Raw genomic sequence first — 26669 nt, 5'->3', positions numbered from 1 at the left:
CTAAGTAAGATACATAAAGGAGTCCGTATGACCCCCAGTTTGGCCATCTAAAGAAGCTTTATGTAGTCTTAGTGAATGAAGTTGGCCTGGATCTGCACATCTTCATCTTCAGAGGCTTTACTATTGAACCGATTATCCCTCGTTACTCCCGCAAGGATAAAAGAGCTAAAGGAAGAAGAACTGTAATACTGCCGCCGGTGATTGAAGGTTTTAGAACCCTAATCCATTCATCAATGTTCCAAGTCTCTATTCATTAATGTCATCATGGCTTTAATCTTCAGAGTATTGTCAGCTTTACTCATCAGAGGGCTAATCAATCTATGTTGAACATTTGACATTGTCATGAGAAATCCTGCTTGCATCGTCTCTTTGCAGCTCAGGTTGTGTCGCTGATGTGATTTAACAGAGATAATATAATTAGCCACGCTATAATTGCATATCTGAAATTCTGGTTGATAAGGACTCATTAGACTTTGCTTATGTATGCTGTCTGACATTTACATAGTTGGATCATTTACTCAATACAATGTAATAAATACTAATATTGTTTTGCCGTATAATTTATGGTTAAATGTAAAAACTATGTTAATTCTAATGGAGGATATCAGCAGAAATCCCTCTTTTTAACTGGCGTCTCTTAAACTGCAATATTTATTTTGTTTAAAGGAATGGTCCACTCATTAGATAATTAATCAAAACTTCAGTATTTAGTGAAACATTATGTTTAAACCATACCCTGAAGAAATCAGCGATATTCCCCGGTAAATAATGATTTTATAGCTCTTTTTTATCAAAACCTGTATATTCCGTCTGGCCGCCGCCATTTTTGCCATTTTCAGTAGTCACGTGATGGTCGTGACGTCATCCATGCGTTCACTTTGTCAACACACGGAAACATGGCGGCGTATTTGAGTTCGGACTCGTCAGCAGAGGAAGAAGTTTTGACCAATGTGAAGAGATTGGATGGGGGAATTCAGCCATACATATCAGTATGACAATACGACACCCTCTGTCCTTAGACCCTCACATCGTACAAGGAAAAACTTCCGAAGAAAACCCACAGTTTAAAGGGAACATGGGAGAAACCTCAGGGAGAGCAACAGAGGAGGGATCCCTCTCCCAGGACGGACAGACGTGCAATAGATGCCGTGTGTACATTGAAAAGATAATACATTTGCCACATAGGTAGTCCAAATGTTTGGAAATAAATGTGTGTATAATAGGAAGATGATATAAGATACTATATGTATGCATGTAGTACCACCCTGGCTAGCGATTCCCTCTCTAGTTTAGCATACTCAGCTTCGTTGTCCCTGGCCATAGAATCACGATTTTATGGGGCCGGAAAAAACTGGGGGAAAATACACACTAGCCGGTACTACGCTATATGGAAAGGCCACCAAAATCTGGCCTGGCCTGGACGCTAAAGGACGTTAACACGGGGCTAGCCGCTGCAATGGAAATGCGCTATAACATACCTTATTCTTACTCCGAGCACTACTTCTGCTCCTCCGTCGCTTCACACTTGCAGAGGGCGATTTCTCAACTGGCCGAACTGGTGTCCTGGTCGGTGATGACACCAGAAAGACCGATGGTACTGCATCTCCATTAAGTAATGGTTGTTCCATAAATCCCATGTTATGTTTTATCATACTCAGAGTAGTCGTCCGGAAATTTGAAATGTTCGCTGCATCAGAGTCCTGCACGGGTCTGATTTTCAAGACCCGCTCCCGCCCCACACCCGCGACGTGCAATACCGAACCCGCCCCGCTACCCGCACATATTGCCAATTAGTTCCGCAACCCGACCCGACCCGTCGGCACAAGATCCGCGACCCGACCCGAACCCGCATATATATGAGCAGTGAAAACGTGCAATTATTAACACACGCAGTTGCATATTTATCTCAAAAAGCATGGGATGTTGGTTATTTTCTCCATCTAGGATGACACCAAAAGCCTCCAGACGTTGGATTTCGCTCTTGAGGAAGTGTTATTGAAAATGCTGTATTCTCCGCTAGAGAGCTTCACCTCAGCCATTTCGAATGTGGCGCGCTCAGCAGCAGATTGATGCGCTGCAGAGGTTATGATTATCCACGGTCCCGCGGGGGAGAGGTCTGAGGATTTAAACATTAAACTAAATTATCATTATTTCAATATATTTATTATGCAACACCCGCGACCCGACCCGCATCATCTTTGTTTACCCAGAACTGAACCCGGAAAAAAGCGTTTGAAAAAATACCACCCGCGAATCACCTTTTTTGCGGGTCACCCGTCGGACCCGATGCAGGACTCTGCGCTGCATACATGAGCCTGTGAATCTTTCGGTTCGGGCCGGCCACATTTCGCTAGCCACTGCCTCCGAATGTACTTCTTACGCTTACCTTTTGGCAACAGATGGAACCGAGCATTCCGTGGATTGTTCCTATCCGAATTATGGCAATATTTCGCGATACAGTGAGGCATATTTGAAGAGAGAAACTACAGTAAATAACATGGAGATCAACGTGTCTTCGAAAACCAAACGCATGGTTTACGTCACGTCCAGAAAATGGCGGCGCCCACAGTGTTGATGTTATTTCGGTATATAATCAGTTTAAAATCACTGATAATGTCATCGGATTAAAAAAAAAAAAAAAAGACTGGCAGAGACTGGTCTGTTTTATCGGATGATAATTATTTAAAAATGAGTGTCATGAGCATACCATTCCTTTAAAAGACAATGATTCTGTCAACTTAATTGTTTTTTTAATGAATTGTTGCATCTCACAGTTTCTGTTTTTTATCGAGATTAACTAAACAGAAACTGTTGCACCTCATTCTTTTGACCATATTCAGGAACATACTGTATCCCCCATGGGCTGACATTCACTATGGCTTAAAATATTCAAGATATAGCCATGTTTCTTGAAAATGATTTAAGTGGCTGTCACTTTGAAAAGTTTATTTGGCCAACTATTTCCCTGAAGTGAAATGCATTTATTTGAGGCAGCTGTTAGATGAGATCCGTTTGTGGTGATTTATTTTGCAGATGGAGATAATTAACATAACTTAATTAATGGCAATCATATATTCTATACTTGTCCTTGTTTTGTGGGGATGTGCAACACTGTGCACATTTCCTGTATTGACACAAGTGGAAGTGGATATGTTGTTTTATAGAAGTTTTGGCACGCAATTAGAATTAAATAAATTGCACAGAGTAAGCGTATTTGTTTTTATCCAAAGTTAGCTTCTCCAGTAAAGTTATTGCAAAGTTTGCACATTAAAAAACATTGTTTAGCAGCATTAAATATAATCCTTATTGAACAAGATGAATGATAATAATATAAACAGTATACAATGAACAAGTAGAGCCGCACATAATGAATATTAATGCAAACTCTTCTGTAGTTTTAACGTGTCTTATGTTATGATTATTTATTTTTTTAACTGAAATATTAATCCCCACATCCAAACAATTCCTACCCTAACAAAAAAATCCTCTCCCCCCTCCTCTCCGTGGTGATTTTTAGATGGGACTTTCAAGGTTCAAGGTTGTCATACGAACATACAGTGTAGTTATGAGGATTAAAATCTTAGGTCACAGGCTCAACAATAAAACAGATAAACATAAAATATAGTGCAGGTAAATAATAAATACAAAAAGAAAAATTGTTTAAAAAGTGTAATTGTGCAATAAGAGTCTAAATGCAAGTTATTGGAATATGATATATTAGATAAATAATTAGCAGCCAGATGAATGTTATGGATCTTTCAACAGTTCAGGTGTTTAACAGATGTTGTTTCAACAGTTCAGGTGTTTAACAAATGTTGTTTCAACAGTTCAGGTGTTTAACAGATGTTGTTTCAACAGTTCAGGTGTTTAACAAATGTTGTTTCAACAGTTCAGGTGTTTAACAGATGTTGTTTCGACAGTTCAGGTGTTTAACAGTCTTATTGCCTGTGGGATGAAGCTGTCTCTGAGTCTGCTGGTTTTAGTCCGGATGCTGCGGTAGCGCCTGCCAGACGGCAGCAGACAGAACAGTTTGTGGCTGGGGTGTTGGGGGTCTTTTATAATCCTGAGGGAGGGCTTTCTTCCTGAGCCGCTGGGAGTAAAGGTCCTCCACGGATGGCAGCTCCGTCCTGGTGATGTTCTGTGCAGTTTCAAACATCACTGCTTAGTTTTATAAATCTGACTTTACTCGTATCCTGGTTACTTCACTTAAGTCATGTTATTCCATTTCTTTTACAACCTCTCCACCACACAAACAACACGCTAACATACAACTTGAGTGCTTGATAACAATAGAATGTCAAAGAAGTGCATTCTTAAACATTTATGAGAACCCTTTTGTTTTCAAACTCGTCCACTGTAGCTACTTTGTAGTGATGGTTCTTCCAAGATGTATCACTCAAGTGCAACACAAAAATACCTGTTGCCTAGACATGAAATGTTTTATAATGAATATTTTATCCTTGAGAAAACAAAAACAATGGAAGAAGTAGTGATTTTGGACAACAAAACCCACTATTCTCTAGAACTCCACTTTGTCTCCAGCACTTTAAATATGCATCAATACCACAGCTCACATTGTTCTTTGGGTGCCTTCAGAGAGCAGCCTTGCATTTTCTACTTAAAAAATAGACCCAATCACCCATCATGCATAGGGAATTAAGCTTTTAGACTTTAGTCCCAAATGATTGCCCTATTTAGCAGTAGTACAGAGCCGAGTTATCTCTTACTGGGGAAACAAAGGGCATCATGAATACTTAATTGTTGGCCAAATTGAAAGAGCGTTCAAATCAGTTTCAAAGCGGAAGGGCGTATTCACAGAACGATTGGCTGGCTGTTAAAAAAGGTAGCAGTAAACCTGCGCCAAGCAAATAGCATCCAGGTGCTGTTAGCACATATTTACAGTAAATTAGGATCTAATGCATAAAATGGCCCCTTCCTTAAAAAAACAGTCATATTACTAAGTGCTAATGGCCATACATTCTGTATGGAATGCTGTGCTGTTGGCCTTAAATGGTAACTTCACAAATCCCACTGAAGAGCCTTGTTGGACATGAACTCTGAAGGGTTTACTGCAGCAAAACTGTAAGCTCTAGAAATCAATAACTGTGGAAAATAAACTTCAGTTGTGCCGTTCAGTTTACTTTTTAAATCAACTTGTGTTTTTTTAGTAATCTTCTCTGGACTGAATGACCACTACAGCAGTTCAAAGTATGATAACGCTGTTATTAATTTCCACATCTGCTGTTCTCGGTACTGAGTTTGGTATAAGAAGACTCCTTATATCTCACACCCCTATTCTCCTTGAAAATAATTCACAGATTGATCCATTTACAAGTAAAACATTTCTGATATTTTTCTATCGCACATGTTTACATATTGCATGTTTGGTGATTAGAGATGTGTGTTTTGCTCGAGGAAATCCCTGAACATTCATTCTTTAATCTGTAATATTCTCGGTATGAGGCCGCCTGTGTAACCTCTGGGTCGGACTGACACTGACACATATGATTCAGTAGCAGCAGGACTCCAATAAAACCACACTAAAAAAAAGGGTTTGTGCCCCGAGGAGAAATTGTGAACCATTGATTTTTTGAACTCTTGATTTGAGTTTAGCTGCAATATTTATGAGAGAGACTCAAACTAAACTATTTGGACATGGTTGTGTTCACTTCAAGGCTACGCGCCATGAAGAGTGTAAGAGAGGACGTGGAGAAATCAAAATTTAAACAGAAAATGTGATGGAACCAAAGCTTGTAAAAGAAATCCACTTAAATGGTTTTGTTATCATTCTCATTACGGCATAAGACTTGAGGGTTTGAAAGTACGCTAACCCTCTTTCCATTAATGACTCAAGTCCAGTTTGAAGCTCTTTAGTGGGAGAAAAAAACAAGCAAATTCATATTCATGAGAAATACCCTATTAAGATCAAACAGCTTGCCATTAGAAAGAAAAATAAAGGAATAATGGTGGCACAGCAAGGCTGTTCTTAATGTAAGAAGTCCAGACTCAAGGCTGAGAGAAATGAAGCCTCTGTGTTGAAGAAATGCCCAAGAGCAAGGCATTGAACCCCCAACCAATGACCTTGTTGTGAAGAGGAATACAAGACAACAACATATGTTCTCCTCCGGGAACTCCACTGACGATCACAAAGTTATTAATAAAAAATCGCCCTTTTAAGATCAAATAGCATAGTTTGATGAATGGCGCTGTCATGCGGTTTGGTTTCAGATCCCTGTTTTCTTTCATGGTTTGCATTCAGAATAACTGGGAAAGACCAAAGGACACTGTGCCCTCTGTTCTCAGACACCAATCCAAATGTCTCCGCCTATGTTAAACATCAGCTCTGTGAGATTGATACGGTTTCAGCGATGCCGAAAATTCATTTACGTTCTGAAGAAAAAAAACACTGGCTCAGCATGGCCGAAGAACATGCGGCCCATTAGAGGATTAGAATGTAAATGCGATCCTCAGCACATTTTCTGGAAATGACCATTCAGAATGAGTAATGAAGGCTATGCCAACGTTATATTACACCTAACTCATATACATGAGCCCAGAGGGACAATCCCTGTGGTTTAATTCTCTGCTTTATGTTGGAAATGGACGCCATTAAACAAACATTTTTCTTTCAGGTATTCCATTGACTGGAAGAGTGACTTGGACAGCTACTTTGACATTGATCCAGTGGAGGGAACAATTTCCACGAATGAACTCCTTGACAGAGAGAGCATCGCCCAGCATAATATCTCTATCGTGGCCACCAAACTTAGTAAGTATGACAACAAGATAGATTGTGATCCATGCAAGCGTCGTTGTCCTTCCCCCTTCGTAATCGGTGTGAAGGATTTAACACGCTTTTACTCAAGTCAATACTCAATCCCATTTTGCAGGAAATGTTTATTGGTGACTATAAACCATGATGGCTCTCCCTGGGGGATGTATCTTTAGGACAGTGTCTCCTCAAGCACTCTCTCCTCATCTCTGTTTTCATTTTTAACAACTATTTCTTTAATGACGTTGGCATTGAAAGAGTGCTTTTCTTTGCCAGAGTCAACTTGTACTCGCACCGCAGTAAAATGTCAACCTTCTAAAATGTTACACTGAGCAGATGTGGTGGCGTCGCAGCATGTTGTGAAAGGGTGAAGTAATGCGGAGCTGTGGCTTTAAGACATGTCATCAGGCTAATTATGTTTTTATGAAGGAAGTGGAGCAAATTTCCGGATAAATAAGCAAATCCATCGTCATCAAGTCATCAAATCTGCTAAGAACCGTCAAAGTCATTATCCCAGAGGCAGGCTGGTGCTCAATCAAAATTACACACGCTGTATATTCATTAGGATAGACTGTGAAATATGGGCTGTAAAACTTGAGTCATTGTCGCCTTGGAAACTGATATTACTCACTTCCCCTCAAGGTCATGGTAGTGACATGCTAATTCTATTTTCAATGTGTGTGTGTGTGTGTTTCTTTGTGTGGCTTTTGTGCATAAATGTCAAGGAAAGGGAGGATGAGGTAGACTGAAAGGAAATGGGATGGTGGGAGGAGAGAGTGGGAGGAAGACGGGGGGGTTTACTGCACATGTTCAGTTTGTCATCGCAGTATCTCTGCACATCTTGCCCTCTCACATGTTTCACTCCTTCCTTATTGCCCATTTAGGCTCTGACCCAGGCCTCTGTCCTCTCTCGATCTCCTTCAGAAAGATTAGAACAATATTCACATGGAAACCAGTGTTAATATGTGATGGTTGAGCTGGTGCAGCAGGGATAGAGATAAACCCATCACCCCAGAGTTTGTATCCCAACTAGTGAGTTGAAATCTGTTTGTGACCTTCAGTGAGATTTGGCAGAACTTTGTGTTCTGAGTATTGGGTAGCTCCTCTGAGATGAATTATATTATCATCGTCGGGTTATAGTTTGTCTGCTTTCAAACCACCAATACAGCAATGAATATGAAAGCAAGACACATTCACACAACAGAGAAATATAGATTGTGTGGGAATATATATTTAATGTATGGAGCAGCCACAGTTGACCCCGCACACAGACCTCTCCATTCTGTGTCTGTGTGTCCTTGTGACTAATGCTTTTAAACGTGTATCCACCTACACTTTTTATTCACCATTGAATTGACACTGGCGAAAAAATCTGCACAATATGAGTTTTTTGGATGACGTTTCCCCTGAATAAAAGGCACCTTTACTCTGCAACGATTAGTGAAACCACCCAGTTGGAGACTTCTCAAAAGCCTGAGAGATTTGTTCCGTCATAGCGAGACACTGCAGTCATGCAGCAAAATGAGAGCAGTGCCCGCTGCTCCCCTGAGACTCAGAACACAGCAGAAGCCAAGCTAAATAATAGCCGGGGTTAAATTAACATTCTGCTTTTTGGCATTTGAGCCCAGTTGCCATTTTTACGAGTCAAATGGAGGGGAATTTCTATTAAATGCAATAATAACCTTGGCGGTAATAAATGAGGACGCACAGATTCCATTAAATTGCAGCAACTAAGTGTAGTTCCACACTTAAAATGGGGTTTGTGATGAGAGCTTGCTTACTTATTCTGTCTACAGTTGCACTTTCAAGAGTTTGCGAACCACAAACATCTCCCTATCTCTGTTTGGCAGGACATTTTATAGATTTGTGGTTGATTGCTTGCTTGGTTGGTTGGCTTTTTATTAAAACGAGCTTAATCAAAAAAGTAATACTCAATAAAAAAGCTGCAGAAAGTAGCCAACTTTATGACTGACCAATCAAGCAATACAGAATTCTGTTTCAGTAGAATAGATAAAGCATTTGGTATTGAGCTGAAATGCTGACGCTGGTCACATTTGAATGTAATCACTGTACCATTGCTCCATCTAGTGGACTGAAAGATGTATCACTGACAGTTATGGAGTTGTTGAAATGAGATGAGGGGGAAACCACACACTTGTGTATCCAGAAGCTCAGTATTTGTATGTTTTTGTACAGATTGCATTGATCTAGCTTTGCAAACGTTGTAGAGGCCAACACATTCAGGACCTCGATGACAGAAAAGATCAGTGTTTTTGCTGGCTGAGCATCAATGTTAGTAGTTCAGTCAGTGCGAAAGTAGAAAATCCCCAGCTCCGTGTCATTTTCACATCAGTGGGAAGATTGCTTTTTCCATCAAGGTCAGAGACAGGTTACTAACTGGTCTCCAATCCTGTGGAGACCACTCTACAGATCCCCCCTCCTGCAGTCCTCTAAACCACACACACACACACACACACACACACACACACACACACACACACACACACACACACACACACACACACACACACACACACACACACACACACACACACACACACACACACACACACACACACACACACACACACACACACACACACACACACACACACACACACACACACACACACACACACACACCATGCGCTGCCCTGCATTGGCACACACAAGCGCACACTAAGCCCCCCGCTGCAGAGCAAAGCCTATTCCCACACCAAATCCATAAAGTTTTCCTTACTTGGGGTTTCGCACAAAAAGAACATTTCCCCCGTTGTGCCCCGGCAGTGAGGAAACATTGTTCCAAACAAGCCTGGATTCAAGTGTGTTCCTCTCAAGAGGGCTTTCACACTATAATTAACACAGGCTAAAACCCATAAAATAACCAAAGCAACACAAAAAGAATCCCTAAAGAGCCATACTCCATATTGTGCTTTATTTGTAGGCAGCACATGGGATGCATTTGCTGTGTATTTTTATTTAATTCTCCTTTATATTTTTAATCAAACATGGCATACTCCATCAGCGTCCAGAGGGAATGTATGCATCACCGTGTTCCAGACACATCTGAGGTTTTATAGCAGACACATTTAACCAGAGCGGTTTAAAGTGGGCGAGCAGATAGGCGGTTTAAAATCTCGACTGGACTTTCTTTAACCACCCCTTTGCAACCGATAAACCTTTTATGCTTTGTCTCGTCCTATGATGGCAGTACTTTCAATATCCACATGATGTCAGCACTGTGAACAAATGAATGTGTTGTATTGCTCCAGTGTGCAAATCTGTCTCTGTTGTGTTTTGTCCTGCAGATAGTCCGGTTCTGAGCAGTCGAGTGGCCGTCACTGTCCACGTGTTGGACATCAATGAGTTCCCACCTGAACTGGCCAGCCCTTACGAGACGTTTGTCTGTGAAAACTCCAAAGCTGGACAGGTACTTTCACATGTCTTCTGCACACACTATGCTTTTGTGGTTGAACACCGCAAGTGGTCTAGTGTTAAAACGGTTTTGGTTTGTCCTCCTATAAAGTTGATGTGGCTGCAAGGCGGTTGTTAAATATCTGCAGGTGTTACATTGAGGTGTGGATTTAAAAAAACACAGAGTAAAAACACTTATGCAGAAATAAACACTGATCATGAGGTTTTTTGGCGAAAACACCTATTGGTATTCTCAGCTAGAATGAATACACATAATTAGTTCTTGCTTTGATACAGAACAGAAGTTTTATTCCTAGTGTTTTACTCAAGGTCACTTAAATTAAACAGGGGGATTTGGAGGCTCTTCAGCACAGTGTGAATGTAAACCCTGAAGTGATTGAGTGGTGGAGTTGGATTCAAAAGAGAGAAGCAATCAAAAAGCACAGCAGTGTTGTTCCTACCGGCAACTTGGAGTACATTTCAGATGATATATTTTGGATGCAGTGGATAATTTGCCTGTGCGCATTGCAAACCACCTGCGCCTGTAAATTAGCCCATTAGCCGGCATCTATATGCAGTTAGCGTTCTGAGGGAACAGCTTCTTTGGCAGTCTGTCAAATTGCTGTAGACTCCTCATCACACTGAGGACACTTTGCGACTCCTCAGGCCTGTTGCAATCAAAACAACGGCTGTGCCCCTGCATTTGAAGGCATCACTGTCCTCCCATCATGCACTTGGCTGCAGGTAGAGTCATGTTTGTCAGCCTTAAAAATGCAGTCAAGACACCTAGAAATGTGTTCGAAGCTGTGTTTGATGTTGAAAAATGGAATTGAAAAATTACTTTTTAAGAAATAAATATATAAATATACAAAGTGCTTTGACAGACACAACTATTTGAAGTCAAAAAGTAAGGCGAGACACTATTTATTATAATTTAGCAAATATAGAAATAGTAAAAGCTATAAAAAAAGACCATATAATGAACAAATAAAATCAAGGTCATCAAAATAAAAATCTTCCTAAAAATAAAAAGCAGGAATGGAGACAACCACATCCTCAAATTCAGATCAGCAATGCAACGCGTCTGTATTCAAGATGCATCCACCTTGCGTTAATCACTTCCCCCCGCTTCCTATTCCCCCTCTTTTCCCTCTCCTCCCTTGCCCTCCGGTGCAGAATATACACTTAATGCAGCATTTTCACAGCATGATTCCAGCAGGTGTTGTGCGCAGCTGGTGAATGATAAAGCATTGCAGATCCTCTCGTGTAAAATCCATCACACGTCTCCCCAGAAGATTATCTGCCTTCACGCTGCTGAAAAAACATGTTGTTTAGGGCTGCCTCACACAGTGCCACTCCCCTACCCTGGAATATAATGTGTAACCAGGACAGAGAGAAGCTGTGTTCATGCCAGTGTGTGGAAAGAGCAGGAAGAGTGACCTCAAACTGAGATTTTGCAAATATAAATAAAAAGGGCAGGGCGTTTCCCTATTTTAAAATGTATTACACTCAGAGTCAACTGGTCAAGTGTGAAATGAGAAAAAGCAAGCACAAAGGAAACATAAAAACAAGAATATTGACCTCCACGTATTAGAGATACTTAGGACAGCCAGCTATTACATTGCTCACTCTTTAATGCATCTCCTCTAACAGGCTTTTTATAATGCCACATTGAAATGCTAAACCGCTGGATCAGTTTGATATGCTGGAATAATTACATTTACATTTACAGCATTTAGCTGGCACTTTTATCTTGCTTATTTTACAACGCAGCGGAGTGCAAAAGCAGAGTAGCCTTAGAGCCATTTAACATATACAGTAGCAGTTAGTGCGCTCACAGTTCCACGTATGATCCCAAGGTGGGAGCACTTGGAGAGCAAGAAAAGGAGCATTTACATAATGGATTATGTAATTATAAAAAAAAACATATGGCTTTTATAGGTTTACACCAAATAGAGATGATAAAGTTGAATTCTCCCAATGATAGAATATTAAATTGCAGATTATTCTTCTCTGGAGCTTGTGATAGACAGTATACCCATATATATTGAATTGATCAGTTGGGCAATCAACAGATTATTAAATATTGGATGCAAGCTTCTAAAATTGTAAAATGTGCTGCTTTTGTCAAGTCTTGTTTAATAAAACAAACACAAATTGATTGATTCATTTGGGTTTTTGGACATTGTTGGTCAGTAAAGGTATATCTAAAAATTGAAGGAGAGGTGTGACATGCAGCACAGGAAATGAACCATCCATTCTGCAGCGTGTTGGTATGTGCAAGACAGAAGAAAAAAAAGAATTGACAGTTTTAAAGCAAGGGAAGTAATTGATAGTTTAGATTTATTCATCGCCGAGCTAATTTGGTGGCTGAGAAATCAACAGTGTGAAGTGTACAGCTGCTGTGGGGAGAACAACAGAGGCTCATCACACCCGGTGTCAGGTTGTCAAACAAAGGAGCAAAGAGAGCGAGAGCACTGTGGTCGGGGGGGGAATTTGCGGCTCGCGCAGGGGAATTCCTGGGATGAGGCGTCAGGTCTTCAGCAGGTGAAGCCCGGCGAGCGGGGGGCTTTCAGGTCAGTGGGTTTCAGACAAAGCCCTGAGACGTTTGGGGAACAGAAGGAAGTTGAAAGCTGTCAGCAGTCTGCTACAGAGGCGGCTGACTCAGCAGTCTGTGAGCAGCGGGGTGGAAAAGTTAGAAGTTGTTTGTTGTTTCAGTTGTTGCTTTAACTCATTTTCACATAACACATTCAGTGGGTTGTGCTGGAGTTGTCATGAAAGGTGTTGAATTAATCGAATTGTTTTCTTGCGGGTTTATTTTTGGACGGCCCCGTGCTCTGAGGCGATGCACTGTAATATAAGTACAATATGAAACAACTGCCTTCTGTCCATGACTCTTGAGCAAGCTCCACCAGTCCGGAATGAACTGAATCCATCACAATGTGTTGAGGTTATCGAGAGGTCATCAATCAAATACTCAGTGCCTGTATCTAAAACTACAGGGAGAACAATGTACCGCTTTGTTTCAGCGCTGACAGGAAGTCAGTTCAGGACAGTCCGACACTTCTCTCCATGTTGAATAATTGTACACATTTTTCCCAGAAGAATTCAACCTGTATACGTTTGAGTTTCTATTGAAAAGACATCTGACATCCAGTGCTCAAACAAAACATCAAACTTCTACAACGAGTGTACCACGTACAGGCAGGACCTTCAACTATTTATCATCATGTTCATGTTTCACAGGTGATTCAGACGTTCAGTGCACAAGACCAGGATCTACGAGCGGCTGGACAACAGTTCTCCTTCAAATCGCCAAAAGAAGACATGAAGAACAAGAACTTTACCATCCGGGACTTTGGAAGTAAGTGTTGTTGAATTTCGTCACCTCAGACACAAAATACAATTGTGACTGAAAATGAGCATAATAGGTCCCCTTTAACTATAAAAACCTGACGTATGAATGATGAAGAAATGCTGCATGCAATCATTAACGGTTTCCTAAAAAGGAAACATATAGTTATTAGATTACTGAACGAAACAACTGAATACTTCAAACAGCCCAGATAGTGGCCTTGATAAGGATTTAAGTGTACATTTGTAGATCACCACTGCAGTGTATAAATGATAACAATTGTCTTTGGCAGCCATTTATACCAATATTGATCTAAATGGCTACCCTCAGGTCCCTACATGCAGTCATTTCGTTTGGAGTGAGAACAATCAACCTGTCAAGATCAAAATGTGCCATCTGAAAAAGTTGTTTGGTCTAAGCTCATATGAGTGGCATGTCTCAAAGCTAAAAATAATTTGACAACGTGACTGCATAAGGGCATACATGTCACTTATATATGTGATGCACACATGACAGCTTGCATTGGCGGAGCCCTTTGAAGTCTAAGAAAGACAGGTAATGAAAAGTGGGTCATGGCAGGATGAGGCCAAGGAATCGAATGCATTCACCATCCTTTTGACATGCCCAGTTCCGAACCTCTGATCCAGTTTTACCTTTTTGGACACACTCCTGCAGTTTCTTGAGTGCCAGAGGCCATGTGAGCACCCTCCCAAATACAGAGAGGGATGTGATCGGCAGGGACAGGAAGCACAACACACTGCGGGCCTCTCGACAGGTGCTGCAAACACAGAGAGGGAGAGAGAGTGCCGACAAAGCCACAGTTCTGCACGACATGCAAGGTATGCTAAAACGCCTGACCTCCAGTCAAGAAGAAGTGACCGGCTCCGTCAGAGGAACAAACCCGGCTTGACAGGGGTCAGAAAGTCTCTCTACAGTAGAACAACTTGAGACATTCCCTCTCCCTGGTTTACATTGGCAGCCTCCATTTCACTCTTCATCCTCCCACCTCTCCAAGTTTGGGTGTTTTTATTATTTTCTTGATCTTTTATCTCACATTGCTGATCTGCCGTTTCTCTCGAGTGACACTGCCTGCACATAGAGATAAGAAATAACATCCCATCTCCGTAGCTTTCCCTGTGCAGGTAGACGCTGCTCAGTGTTTCAGGGAATGATGTACGGAGTGTGGTTGGCTTTTAAAGAAAGCGGTGTGAAATGGGCGAGAGCTTTGATACGTTGCCGTTTCTCATCACATTCAGGGAGGCACATTTGGAGAGGATTTGATATCAAACATGGAAAGTTATCAGACATTGAAAAGTGTTATCTTGCTCATTCATGGACCTCCAGACTTGCTTGGAGGATTGTGTGATTGATGTGAGGGTATAAAGCAGGGGTTCTCAAAGTTTTGATGAGTGAGTGCCAATTTAGGTACCCAATATTGGATTGAGGGCCGCCGAAGAAAAAACAAATCCTTTCTTTATTGTACTAACCAATTACCGCAACTCGCGAGATGCCTAGTTGCCATGCAACCAGTAGCATAGCAAACTTTCCACAATCTGTCATTCATAATTTAGGAATGACAACCCAGGGGGTGCAGTTTTACCATTCTTAAATTCCATTCTAATTCTTACTAGATACAACCATGGAGGATTAAAATATAACGCATGCATTTCAGCGTGTCACATTAACTATCGCGGGCCGCCAGAAACATTTCCGAGGGCCGCCATTGGCCCGCGGGCCGCACTTTGAGAACCCCTGGTATAAAGGGTGAAATATTTTCTTTTGCTTTTGGTCAGAGCACTTTATAAACTGTATCGATCAAGGAAGAAAGTACTTCAGGCCTCTCCATGCAGATTTAGGAGTTTCTTTTCATCCAAAGCCTTTAAGAAAATTTGTTTTCGAAGACTTCTTTCATGATTTCTTTCCTTTCTTCTAGACAACACAGCTGGAATTGTGACTAAGCGGGGTGGCTTCAGGCGGCGTTTGCAGGAGATCTACCTCCTTCCTGTGGTGATTGATGATAATGGCTACCCTCCTAAGAGCAGCACCGGCACTCTGACCATCCGTGTGTGTGGCTGCGAGTCCGATGGCTCACTGCTAACGTGCAGCGCCGAGGCCATCTTTCTCCCCGTGGGCCTCAGCACAGGAGCGCTGATCGCTATCCTCCTATGTATCATCATCCTGTTAGGTGAGGCCTGCCGTGTTCTGGCTTGTAAACATGCTTCATTGTAGCCCTGCATCATTGATAATATTAAAGGGACCAGGGAATTGCCTAGTGTTACACTCAGAACAAGCTAACCACACACTGGGTATAACACATTCAATTATATGTTTATTTTCATGCTTGGTGAGAGTATGACATTTGTTTGAACTTTTGCTTGTAATTTATACCTGTCAGCTATTACTTTTACAAAAATGCCATTTCCATATGTTTATCAAATCAAACAGTCTTTACACTTTGACAGGTTAAGTAAACATTTTGACCTTTAAAATCAATTTGAGTGCCGTTTTAAGATATTGATTGGTTATAATTTGAAATGTAAAGTAAATTGTATGACACAGCTTAACATGGCACGACATGGGTAAGGCAACCTTACCCATGGGTAAAAAAAGGTATACATCTATTTTATTTAGCAGAAATGTTATTTCAATTAATCTCAGTAAACTGTGGGTGTTTCTCAATGTCGAGGACGCTTCCTTGGTGGGACACGTCTTCCGAGTCGTGGCCCTTCAGAAGCGAGGCAAGAATCCTTCCTTTCATTCGGAGAATGAAGAATGGGACAGGCTAGCAAGTGTGCAGGTGTGTGTCATAGGAGAGGCCCCGCCTTAATTTTTCCGCCAAAGATTTGGGAAATTGGTCCGTGCGCAAAGCATTGTGGGGATTTTAAGACCGCGGAGGCTACACATGTGCAGCCTCGAAATTTCCCGGAACGAAGTACGCCGGCCTCGGTAGAATTCCAAGTACCCTGGACATTGGAACAGTCCTTCGGCGGCACTCGATGACGTAGCATCCTTGAAATAGTGGCTCTGGAGCAGCTTTCCTTGACATTGAGAAACACCCTGGCCGTCTCTCAATCTCGAGGACGCTGGCTTGGTAGTTGCCTACTTCCAAGTACCGAAAATAAATACCTCACCATGTCTATCTAATTATGAACTTGCTTTACTTTCACGGAACACATTTTTGGTGAACATATTTACCAACACATGTTCTACGCCACTACATACTTACAATGTGTGCTGCGTCGCTTCAGCCATTCTCCGCAAGGGTTTTTGAAATTGGTCCGTGCGCAAAGCATTGTGGGGATTTTAAGGACGCGAAGTCTACCCATGTGCAGCGTCGACATTTCCCCCAAACCAAGGACGCGGCCTCGGTGGAATTCCAAGTATGCTGGAGATTGGAACAGTAGGCTACTTCGGGGGCACTCGATGACGTAGCATCTTTGAGATATTGGCTTGGAAACCAGTATCCACGAGATTGAGAAACGGCCCCTGTGTGCTTTTCTGACATTAATGTGTTCTGCTCTGCAGCAAATCTGCAGTGTCTTCAGAAAACAGACTTTTATTTTGATTAGCATTTTAGGTATGAGTTTTATCTTCCCAATTTTGAGATGTTGATTGATTTTTGATGTCAAATGAAAACATTTTATCGTAGGAGATTGAGCTCAACACCTGGAATATAATCCTAGTGCAGGATTATTTTCAATTCTTTACAATTTTTGTATCCAAACATGTCGAATTGACCCTCAGACTTGTTCTGGCGCCTCTCCAGGAGTGTCCACAGTTAATTATAGAACGCATATGAATTTAGTCATTCAATGAGCAATAAAGATTGTAGGGAGGAGTTCTTGGCTCGATAAACTAAATCCAATCTCGCTGCCCTGTGGCCGCTCCTCAAGCTTCAGCTTTCACATTCCCCACAAGGTCATGGTTGTAAAACTCCTCCTTAATTCCCTGCTATTAATGCCCTATATCATCTACATAACAGGGAGGAAGTAAATGTGGGTTTATGGGATCATTCTCTGAATTATGAATATGGGATGGTTGGTTGTTAAGGAAGTTCCTAGTTTACAATGGAAGTCAAGGGTAGCCATGACCTTTAAATTGAGCTGTATTTACTTTTCTTTTTCTCCGTGTGGCATAACAATTTCAGTTTTTTTAAATATGTGAGCAAAATGTCACTGCCATAAATGTCAAATATTTTTAGTGGAGTAAAAAGTACAACATGTCCCTATCAGCTGAAGTGGACCAGTAAGTAGAAGAACATATCATATTCAAGTCCAATACTTGAGTAAATGTACTTAATTTGTTTCCATCGCTGCATGTGGTGGAGTAGCTGTGTGCTGCAGAGCTGTTGGTGTGTTCCCTTCATCTGAGGGGAACGTCTTCAAAGCTCCAAGTCAACTCGCCCCAGAGGCTGAGGCTGACGCCAAACTGTCATGCTGTCCCTGGGAAGGAAAGTGGCGGAGAAAATCAGAACTCACACTGAGAACATTTTCATAGAGCCACTTAGTTCCTGTGCAGGATTTGTCAGGATGACCCAGTTGTCCTGCGAGGAGGAATGATGAGGTCAATTAAAGAGACCAGCACACAGGCTTTCATCTGCATTGCTGTTTCTTTCAAACTGATGTGGATTGGCTGCACCCAGTGACAGGCTGTGTTCAACCAGTGAGTCCTTCTATACTGGAGCTGGCTGTTGTCGAAATCTACATAGGGGCCACTGGGGGGAGCTGGCACACTGTATACAGGCAGATCAAAATCACATGGGAGTGAAGGGAGGCAGAGAGAAAGTGATATACAGCCAGGATGAAAGGAAGAGACCTACTTAAGTCTATTTTTCAGTCGGAATGTGTTTATTGGACTCTTTCGCTTTGAATAATTCCATCCATCCTTGCCATTGCTCTCCTGCCTGGATGCAACTCTATATTGAAAGGAAAAGAAAAACACATATTTTACTGCAAATGTCTCAGAGGAGACCAGAGAGGGGCATCAAGGGAGACAGATTGCATTGACAGAAAGGAGAGAAGGGAATGTATTGTAACATAATGTGTTGAGCATCACACTGCTGCACTTCAGTGTTAAAAATGTGCAGATCCTCAAGCTACATATGAAGGCTTGTGAGCAAAACTGTGTGCTTTGGCTCTATCCAACAGTGCTCACAGTTGTTGTGCTACCTATAAGTGTGTAATGTGGCCAGCACACATTATTCGCTTTGAGCCACAAAAAGCAATTCAATACCCAGAAGGTGCTGGTCAAACTGTGAAAATAGTGCATTATATGTCTAGGTTTTTCATAACCATGGTTTCAATGGGATTTCATTTACTACCTCCTTGTAAAGCAGGACTTCACTTTATAAATAGAATATAATTGGGAGGGATGAAACCCTCTTTAATGGTCACACATGCAGAGCACACAGCAGTGACATTTGTTCTCTGCTTTTAACCCATCCTAGTACCAGGAGTCTAGTACTAGGAGGAGTAGGCAGCTATTGTACAGCGCCCGGGGAGTGAGGGGGGAAGGGGGTTGTCTGGTGCTTTGCTCAAGGGCACCACGGCAGGGCAGGAGGTGAACTGGGACCTCTCCAAGTAGCAGTCTACACTCCATATTTTAGGTCTGGTCGGGGACTTGAACCGGCGACCCTACGGCTCACAGTCCAAGCCCCTACTGACAGAGCCACTGCCGGAATTAAACCCTTCTGAAATATGGGCTGTATTAAAGCACACAAAGCTAAATACAGATGGCAGTATCTTTGTGCGCCTTGGAGTCAACAATAGCATTCTGCACAAAAATGCAAACATGCTGATTTTATGTTCACCATCTTGGTTTAGCTTGCAAGCATGCTAATTATTGCTAATTAACACTTAACACAAAGTACGGCTGAGGCTGATGTGATTTGTATAGCCTTCCAGAGATTGGGAAATAAACCAAAGTTTTTGGTGAATAACATTAAAACCTGCTGGTTGTGGGATCACCGAAGTCATCGGAATGCATGCTGTGGGGCACATGAATATGTAAGAAATCTGATGGCAATGAATCCAAATGTGTGTTGTTTAGTGTAAACTAAAAGTACTCATGAGAAGATGGCGCCTTGTGACGGTTCACAAAAGTAATCATGGTTCATCCTCTGGGGACCTAAAATATCTGTACAAAATGTTTATGGCAATCCATTCCAAAGTGGTTAATATATTTTAGTCCTTAGCCAACATCAACCAAAACCTTGACATAACCCCACGTTTTCATTTGTGCTTAGTAGATTAGTTGTGTGAACAAGTCTAAATAACATTTCTCAATTTTTTATTTCCCCCAGTAATCGTGGTCCTCTACGTTGGCTTGAGACGGCAGAAGAAGAAAGAAACCCTCATGTCATCCAAAGAGGACATCCGGGATAATGTGATCCACTATGACGATGAAGGAGGTGGAGAAGAGGACACGCACGCCTTTGACATGGGGACGCTTCGCAATCCCAAGGTTGTCAAAGAGAACCTATTCCGCAGGGACGTCAAACCTGAGATGAAGAAAGGTCCGAGGGCACCTGTCTCTCAGGACAGCGCTGACATCCGGCATTTCATTAACCAGCGTCTGAAGGAGCACGATGTGGACAACTCGGCGCCGCCCTACGACTCCCTGGCCACGTACGCTTACGAGGGCGATGGCTCCGTGGCTGAGTCGCTCAGCTCCATCGAGTCCATCGTCATAGACCCTGAGGAGGACTATGATTACCTCAATGACTGGGGGCCCCGCTTTAAGACACTAGCAGGGATATTCGGGGAGCACTCAGAGACTCAGTCGAACTCAACCACCACGGAGAACACACATTGATGTTATTCACAGACTCGAAAAGGAAATATGTAACAAAGTTTGGTTTACGACACACAATAGTTTACCATTGTTTTCTTCACATGTTATTTGTTTCCATCTTATTCCAGCTTTCTGTTTTCTTTTTGATTTGGTACTTAACCATGCTCAGTTCCACAATTGTAAAAAAATAAATGAGGGAACATACGGTAACATGATTAGATGAGCCAAGCAGCCATTCAATTATCTTTCAATTGAATGTTCCTGTCTTACATTTTGTTTCCTATTTGGGGAATACGCATACACACGGAAATGTTTTCATTCCCTTGAACATCCTTAAAAAGTGCCTCCATATAATTGTTCTTTCACTTGCTATCTCATGCCACACATCCAGTGTTGTTCTTTATATCCCCATGGCTGATTCTGTCTACCGAGAGCAATGCAACATCTGTGAGGACATACATTGGCCCGAAGAAGGCCAAAGATGTTTTGAATGTTATTTATTGTTCTATTTATTTATTGGCTGATTGAGTTTGATTATTTGTTTGTGTATTTATCTATTTATCTCAGTCATCAATCTGTATTTTCTTTTTTTTTGGAGGAATTTTGTAATTAAAAAAGGCCCACATGAAAATGTATGTTTCTGTTAGGTGGGTGATGTGAATAGACTTGTACTAGAGTTGTAAAAACATTTATTAGGGCTAAATAATGCAGTTCAGTCATGTAATAAACACAGTTTTTCTTAAATAAACCACACTTGGTCAAACTTCCTTTAAGTGTGTTTGGCTTGCATTATGTATGGTCTATTAATATTTCATCCATCACTGGGTTAAAACAATACGGCACTGCTCATGATGAGGGTCTCTGCAACTAATGTGAAAGGGCCATAGCACTTTACAGCCGATAAATGCATTTATGGGCAGCAAAGTATCTCAGTGCCTGCAGTTCATATTCTCCTTTAAATTGCAATGCATGTGAAGAAATTGTAAATGTTTAATGCAAACTTGGACCAGAATCCCTCCAAACTAGAAATGGAGAAATCACTTTTCTGTTGATTGGTTTACTTCAGACCAATCAACACATAAATGCTTTTAAAAGTGAGTCTAGCTGGAATTGACTAAACATTTATATGCTTAGAAAAGGCAATCAAGTTGCAACGTCAGTCACAGCGGGGCTTCAGTCAAATTTAAAAAAAGCTTTACTTCTCCAACCTTTGAACAAAGTGGCTCAGACTATTTCTCGCCATGGTCTGGTGACGACGTAAAGAAAGGTCTGGATGAAAGCCAAAGCAGTCAGTGATATATAATGCAGAGCATCTGCCAATGGAGGTGAAATGATTCCCCTTTTGGTCTCTCTCTATCACATCCAGTAGGTATTCCCCAAATCTGAGCTTCATTAATTGCAAGTGCTTGAATTGACATGAAGTCTTCTATAACCCTTGCAGGCAGCATGAATTGCAACAATAGGGATGTGACTCAACTTCTACACCCATGGCCATACTACCCTCACGAGTTATGGTTGTTAGTTACTTAAACCAACAATGTAGTCACATTCCAAAAGAGAAAAGAGTGTGTTGGATATTTATGTTAAGCTCTGAACGAGTAACTGGGTTGAACACACAATTTAAACATTGAAAAAGGAGACAAGAGTCAAGTGAATTCAAGGCTTTATTGCGAGGAAGAGGACTGGGAGTTGTGGCCGTGTTCGGGGGAAGGCGAACTCTATGACTCATCATGTCAAGTAGTAATGGGCAGTGAAGACGGAGCAAACAGAGACATCAGCACTAAGGGGGGGCTGGAGTGCTGGTTGTGGGACGAGGCTGCCATCCGATGCATAAAGATGAGAGAACTGGCGCAATCTACACAAAAGCTCATGGGAGAGCTATATTAGCAGAAGCCAAAGCCAAAATAAGTGATGGCATTGATACTGTTTGTGTTGGACAGCATTCAACCCTCTGTGCCCTAGTGAACAACACTGTCCAGTTTAATTGTTTAGTTTTCTACTGCCAATACCCTACCATGGGTGTGATTGACTCCATAAAATCAAAATGTCCTCTTTCTTGTGAGTCATTTATCAATAATTGCACACAAACAGCACAACTGTATTTGCCATAACAAAGATGTGGCAATCATTTCATTTGGCAACATCACAATCACAAGGCTTTCAAATGATGGCTGCATTGTTTGGTTGTGAACAAAAGTGTTTACACAATTGGATTTCTGACTCACACAAGTCTGTGCAAGCGTAGCTGTCAGGATTCAACAAAGACGAGTTGTCACAGCATCTTTTGAATTAACCACAGAACAGTTTGCTTGTTAGAAGTGAATAAAAAAAACATAATTAAAACCACTCTAAATGATGCTTAAATGTATCATGAACCCCTGTTCTGCACACTTCTATTGTTCCTTAATGTAGTTCTGATGCATATGGTTGCTTTAATTAATACCACTCACTTTGTATTCATATTCTGCATCTAAGGAGAGTGTTTTATGCATATGGGAATAAAGCTGTCACCACTGCTGCTGAGTGCTCTCTAAGCTGCTTTACAGGAAAGTGCTGATCTTGGTGTGCATATATTTGTGGCCACTAACCTTTGTTAACCCTCTTAATTATGCGGCATCAGCGGTAACTAACCTTGAGGCTGTAGCATGTAAGTAAACACAGCAGTCATTATCGCACCTTAGGAACACGTTTATTGAGTGTCAAGCAATAATTAAGACTCAAATTGATGGAGAGACAACAACTAGCGCTTGCATGGGCAATTTACACACGTTACAGGTTTATTACGTGCACCTAGATGGTGTAAATCTCAAGCAATTTAAGAGTAAGTAATGAGATCTTATGCTCAGTTTATTTTTATCAGAAGTATTGATACAGTACAGAGTTGATTTATAGTGTTGATTCATGTCAGTTGGTGTTTATGTGTACTGCATTGTATTGGTGTCAAACCCAGTTTAAGTGCGAAGGGGTTTTACCTGAATGTGCACCACTGATGCCACAATACAGCACATGTTCTGCTCATCTACTGGAAAATCACTCAGGAAGTCAGAGCTACCGAACACAGCCCTATCTGAGCTGTTACACTGGAGACAGAGTTGAAAATAACAAGGTGAAACAGGCAGGCAGTCAATCAAAGCATTGTATTTTTTTCCTTTGAAGGTATTACAGAAACATTAAGCTGCCAAGTAACATCTTAATCCCGTCCGCACATTTCTGAAGCATATAAGAACAATTCTAAAATCCTTTGTCTTTATTTTTCAACTTTTAACAGTACTTTGATCCCCGATATATAAAATAAGCTCACTGTATTTTTGTACTTCGAGAATGGCAGAAATGGAACAATAAAAACTTCCATTTTCAAACTTTAGACCAAGTCTGAGCACTTGAACACTGGACGTATTCATTTGAAAAAATGTATTAAAACAAATATCCATTAGCTAGCTCATGCAATTTCAGTAAGAAGTATGGCTCAACATTTCCTTAAAATTAATTCGTTAGCCTCAGGAGCACATTATACAAAGTATGGCTGTTGGTGTTCAACCCTGTCTCCTAAAAATTACTTTCCCACAGAACTAAACTGCATTCTCAATTACGTTTAGCTAGAAACGTATTTTCTCCTACGTTACGTTCGTTATGAACGTATCTCAAATACGTTTATTTTCTACATATCTTCTAGAAGCATATTTTCTCCCACGTTACGTTTCTTATGAACGTATCTTAAATACGTTTATTTTCTACATATCTTTGCCATTTATTGTCTTGCTTATAATAATGATAAGTCATTTATAAATATCATTTTAGAGCACAAATTTGAAATCAGTAGGCGAGGCTGTAATTTCGCCAGCTGTTACTCTCATGAGCGAGGCAGAAAATAATAGTTTGTAACATGCCAAAAAGCGGCTGTATCGTTTATTGCACCTCAAACATTAAAACAAATCCAGAGTTACGTGTTTCTGTACTTCCTCTAAGAAGAAAGGACAGTAACAGAAGATCTCTGTGGCTTCATGCTTGATCGCCGTTCAAATGACACCGTTGGTTTCCCCAAAACTGGGCGGGGCTGTAAAGTGACGTAGATTTTACTCTCATCTATTATTCAAAACCATTCTATTTATTCTAATGTAAATTACATGCCAGTGTTTTATGTTTTTATTTTAAATTGTATAATGTCTGACTTTTTTTCCCATCTGTGAGGAAAATAAATGGGGCTCAGAGCCTCAAAATACTGAAATCTGTATTTTTGAAAATCTTTTTTTCCTTATTTACTCAACAATAACACACAATCATCCTTGTTTTTATTTATTCGTTTAATTCTATAATCTTGGGCTTTTTAGCCGTAAATAAAGTCACCGGAAACAGACGTAGGCCTATAAGGGACATTTTGAGGATACACACAAACCCACTGAACAGATTACCCAAGATCCTCAGCTTGAAGCTCGTTGATTGGATGTTTAGCCGCAATGCATGTTGGGATATGATGTTAATGCGATATGATATCCGAAAAAAAAAAAAAAAAAAAAAAACTTTATTCCGAGTGTTCTTGCTTTTGTCTTTGGAAGTCATCACATAACGGCGTTGTAATACACAGTTCGGCTGCATAAAATATTACACATCTGCTGTAGTTCTTTATTTATAGAGCCCTGATGAGAAGACTTCTGGACAAACAGGAGAACTGCCGCCAAAACGGAATATGTGACGTGGATCATCAATATATCAACAATTAAACAACACCTTGCATTTCTTTTCACAAAATACGTCTCCTTGCAGTATCAATACTAATTCGGCTGACTTTTATATTTGATCCAATTGGTAGATAGGTTACATTTACACCATAACGGTGCACAGCTGATAGAAAAGGACTTTTTAAAGATATTTCTGATTTTCTTTGAATATAAGAATGTAATACTGAGTTGAGAGAATAGTCAGGGAATTTGGGTGATGGGAGACACATCTATGGAATCACAATTGTAATAGCTTACCATTAAATGACAGATATGGCTTTCTGTCTGTGATGTTTTACAAATCAGATATTAATGTGTAGAAGTAAAGCATGATAAATAGTATAGCAATATCCTGTAAAATTATGTAAAAACATGAATAAAACTACACATCTTCAGATGTTATACATACATAAGTGTCCTACACTAATAATACAAAGTTATTATTAGTATCTTGTGTGCACCGCCTAGTGGTTAAAGCATGTTATTGAATTATTTTTGTTGAATAATGTTATTTTTGTTGAATAATGTTATATGATGAAAAAAATATTAAGAGTACTGTTACGACCCTGGGTCGTTATGTTGTTTGTGTGCAGGTACTTTCTTCCTCCTCCTGTGTCTGTGGCTGTGTATGAGTGAACAGGTGGTGCCCGGTAGCTGATTGGAGGCCCTCGACAGGCTGATTGGTCCACCTGGGGAGACGGGAGGATATTTAACTGCAGCCGTGCAGTTCCTCGGCCGCTCTCACTGACTCCGCTTCTCCTACTCCCAACGCGGCGCCTTTTGTAATATTCTGTTCTGTGGTGCTGAGAGCGCACCTTGGTATCGTTTTTTCCTTCTCCTCTGGCTACGGGCCAGTGTCACTTTACCTGTCTTTGTAAGACAGATATATGGTCTCCGGAGTGCAAACCCCTTTTGTTTTCTTTTCCCTTTTGGACCGAACGTTTTCTCCTGTTTACGTTAGTGTAGGTAAAAAGCTTGTATATTTATTTTTCCTCTCGGTTAGGTAAGATGTTGAGTTGTAAGGTTTGTTTTCTTTTTAGTTGGTTTTGCTACTCCTGTTTGTTTTTGTATATTGTTTTTTGGTAAATACATTTACCAAACGCTTTCTCTGACTCGGTGTCCGTGTTCTTGGGAGTGGGAAGAGTGGGGGAGAGTGCAAATGTTGTGCTGCACCTAGGTTCCCCTAGACCTGTGCGTAACAGTACATACTTTCATAGGGGGAAAGTAGAAGGTCAATGATAGAAATATAGAATATAAAAAAATCAAGAAGATACTGTAAGTGATCTCTACAATAAAAGAGTTTAGTGCACGATGTACAAAGATATTAATATGAGGATGTGCAAAACAGACAAACTAATTAACCTTTATTAACACATTAAAGAATACTTTAGGTTAAGGTCTTCTTTCAAATAAGAAAACAACTTTAGGGGTATCTATCTACAGATACATATTAAGCCTGACAAAGTACTTAACGTCTAATGTATTGCTTTCCTGCAATGTTAACTATGTTGAAGCACTTATTTTAACTGATATTATACATATGAATTATACTCTTATGTATGTAGATAGCATAATAAATGTGCAGAATTTGACAGTTTAATGGTTGAGGTATACACACATA

General features: G+C 40.8%; 1 protein-coding gene across 1 annotated transcript in view; it reads left to right on the top strand.

Annotated features, from left to right (window-relative positions):
* Positions 1-21066, top strand: part of LOC117465462 (cadherin-12-like) — a 114467-nt gene extending 93401 nt beyond the window's left edge. The window contains exons 8-12 of the mRNA XM_034108264.1: positions 6633-6769; positions 10081-10202; positions 13433-13550; positions 15475-15726; positions 19843-21066. Of these exons, the coding sequence (XP_033964155.1) occupies positions 6633-6769; positions 10081-10202; positions 13433-13550; positions 15475-15726; positions 19843-20354 (1141 nt within the window). The 3' untranslated portion in view covers positions 20355-21066. The remainder of the gene's footprint in view (positions 1-6632; positions 6770-10080; positions 10203-13432; positions 13551-15474; positions 15727-19842) is intronic.
* Positions 21067-26669: the final 5603 nt, after the last annotated feature.

The sequence above is a fragment of the Pseudochaenichthys georgianus genome, chromosome 20 (genome assembly GCF_902827115.2).
Source record: "Pseudochaenichthys georgianus chromosome 20, fPseGeo1.2, whole genome shotgun sequence".
Lineage (NCBI taxonomy): Eukaryota > Metazoa > Chordata > Actinopteri > Perciformes > Channichthyidae > Pseudochaenichthys > Pseudochaenichthys georgianus.
Note: the sequence above shows the minus strand (reverse complement) of the source record. Positions and strands in the feature narration are given on the sequence as shown.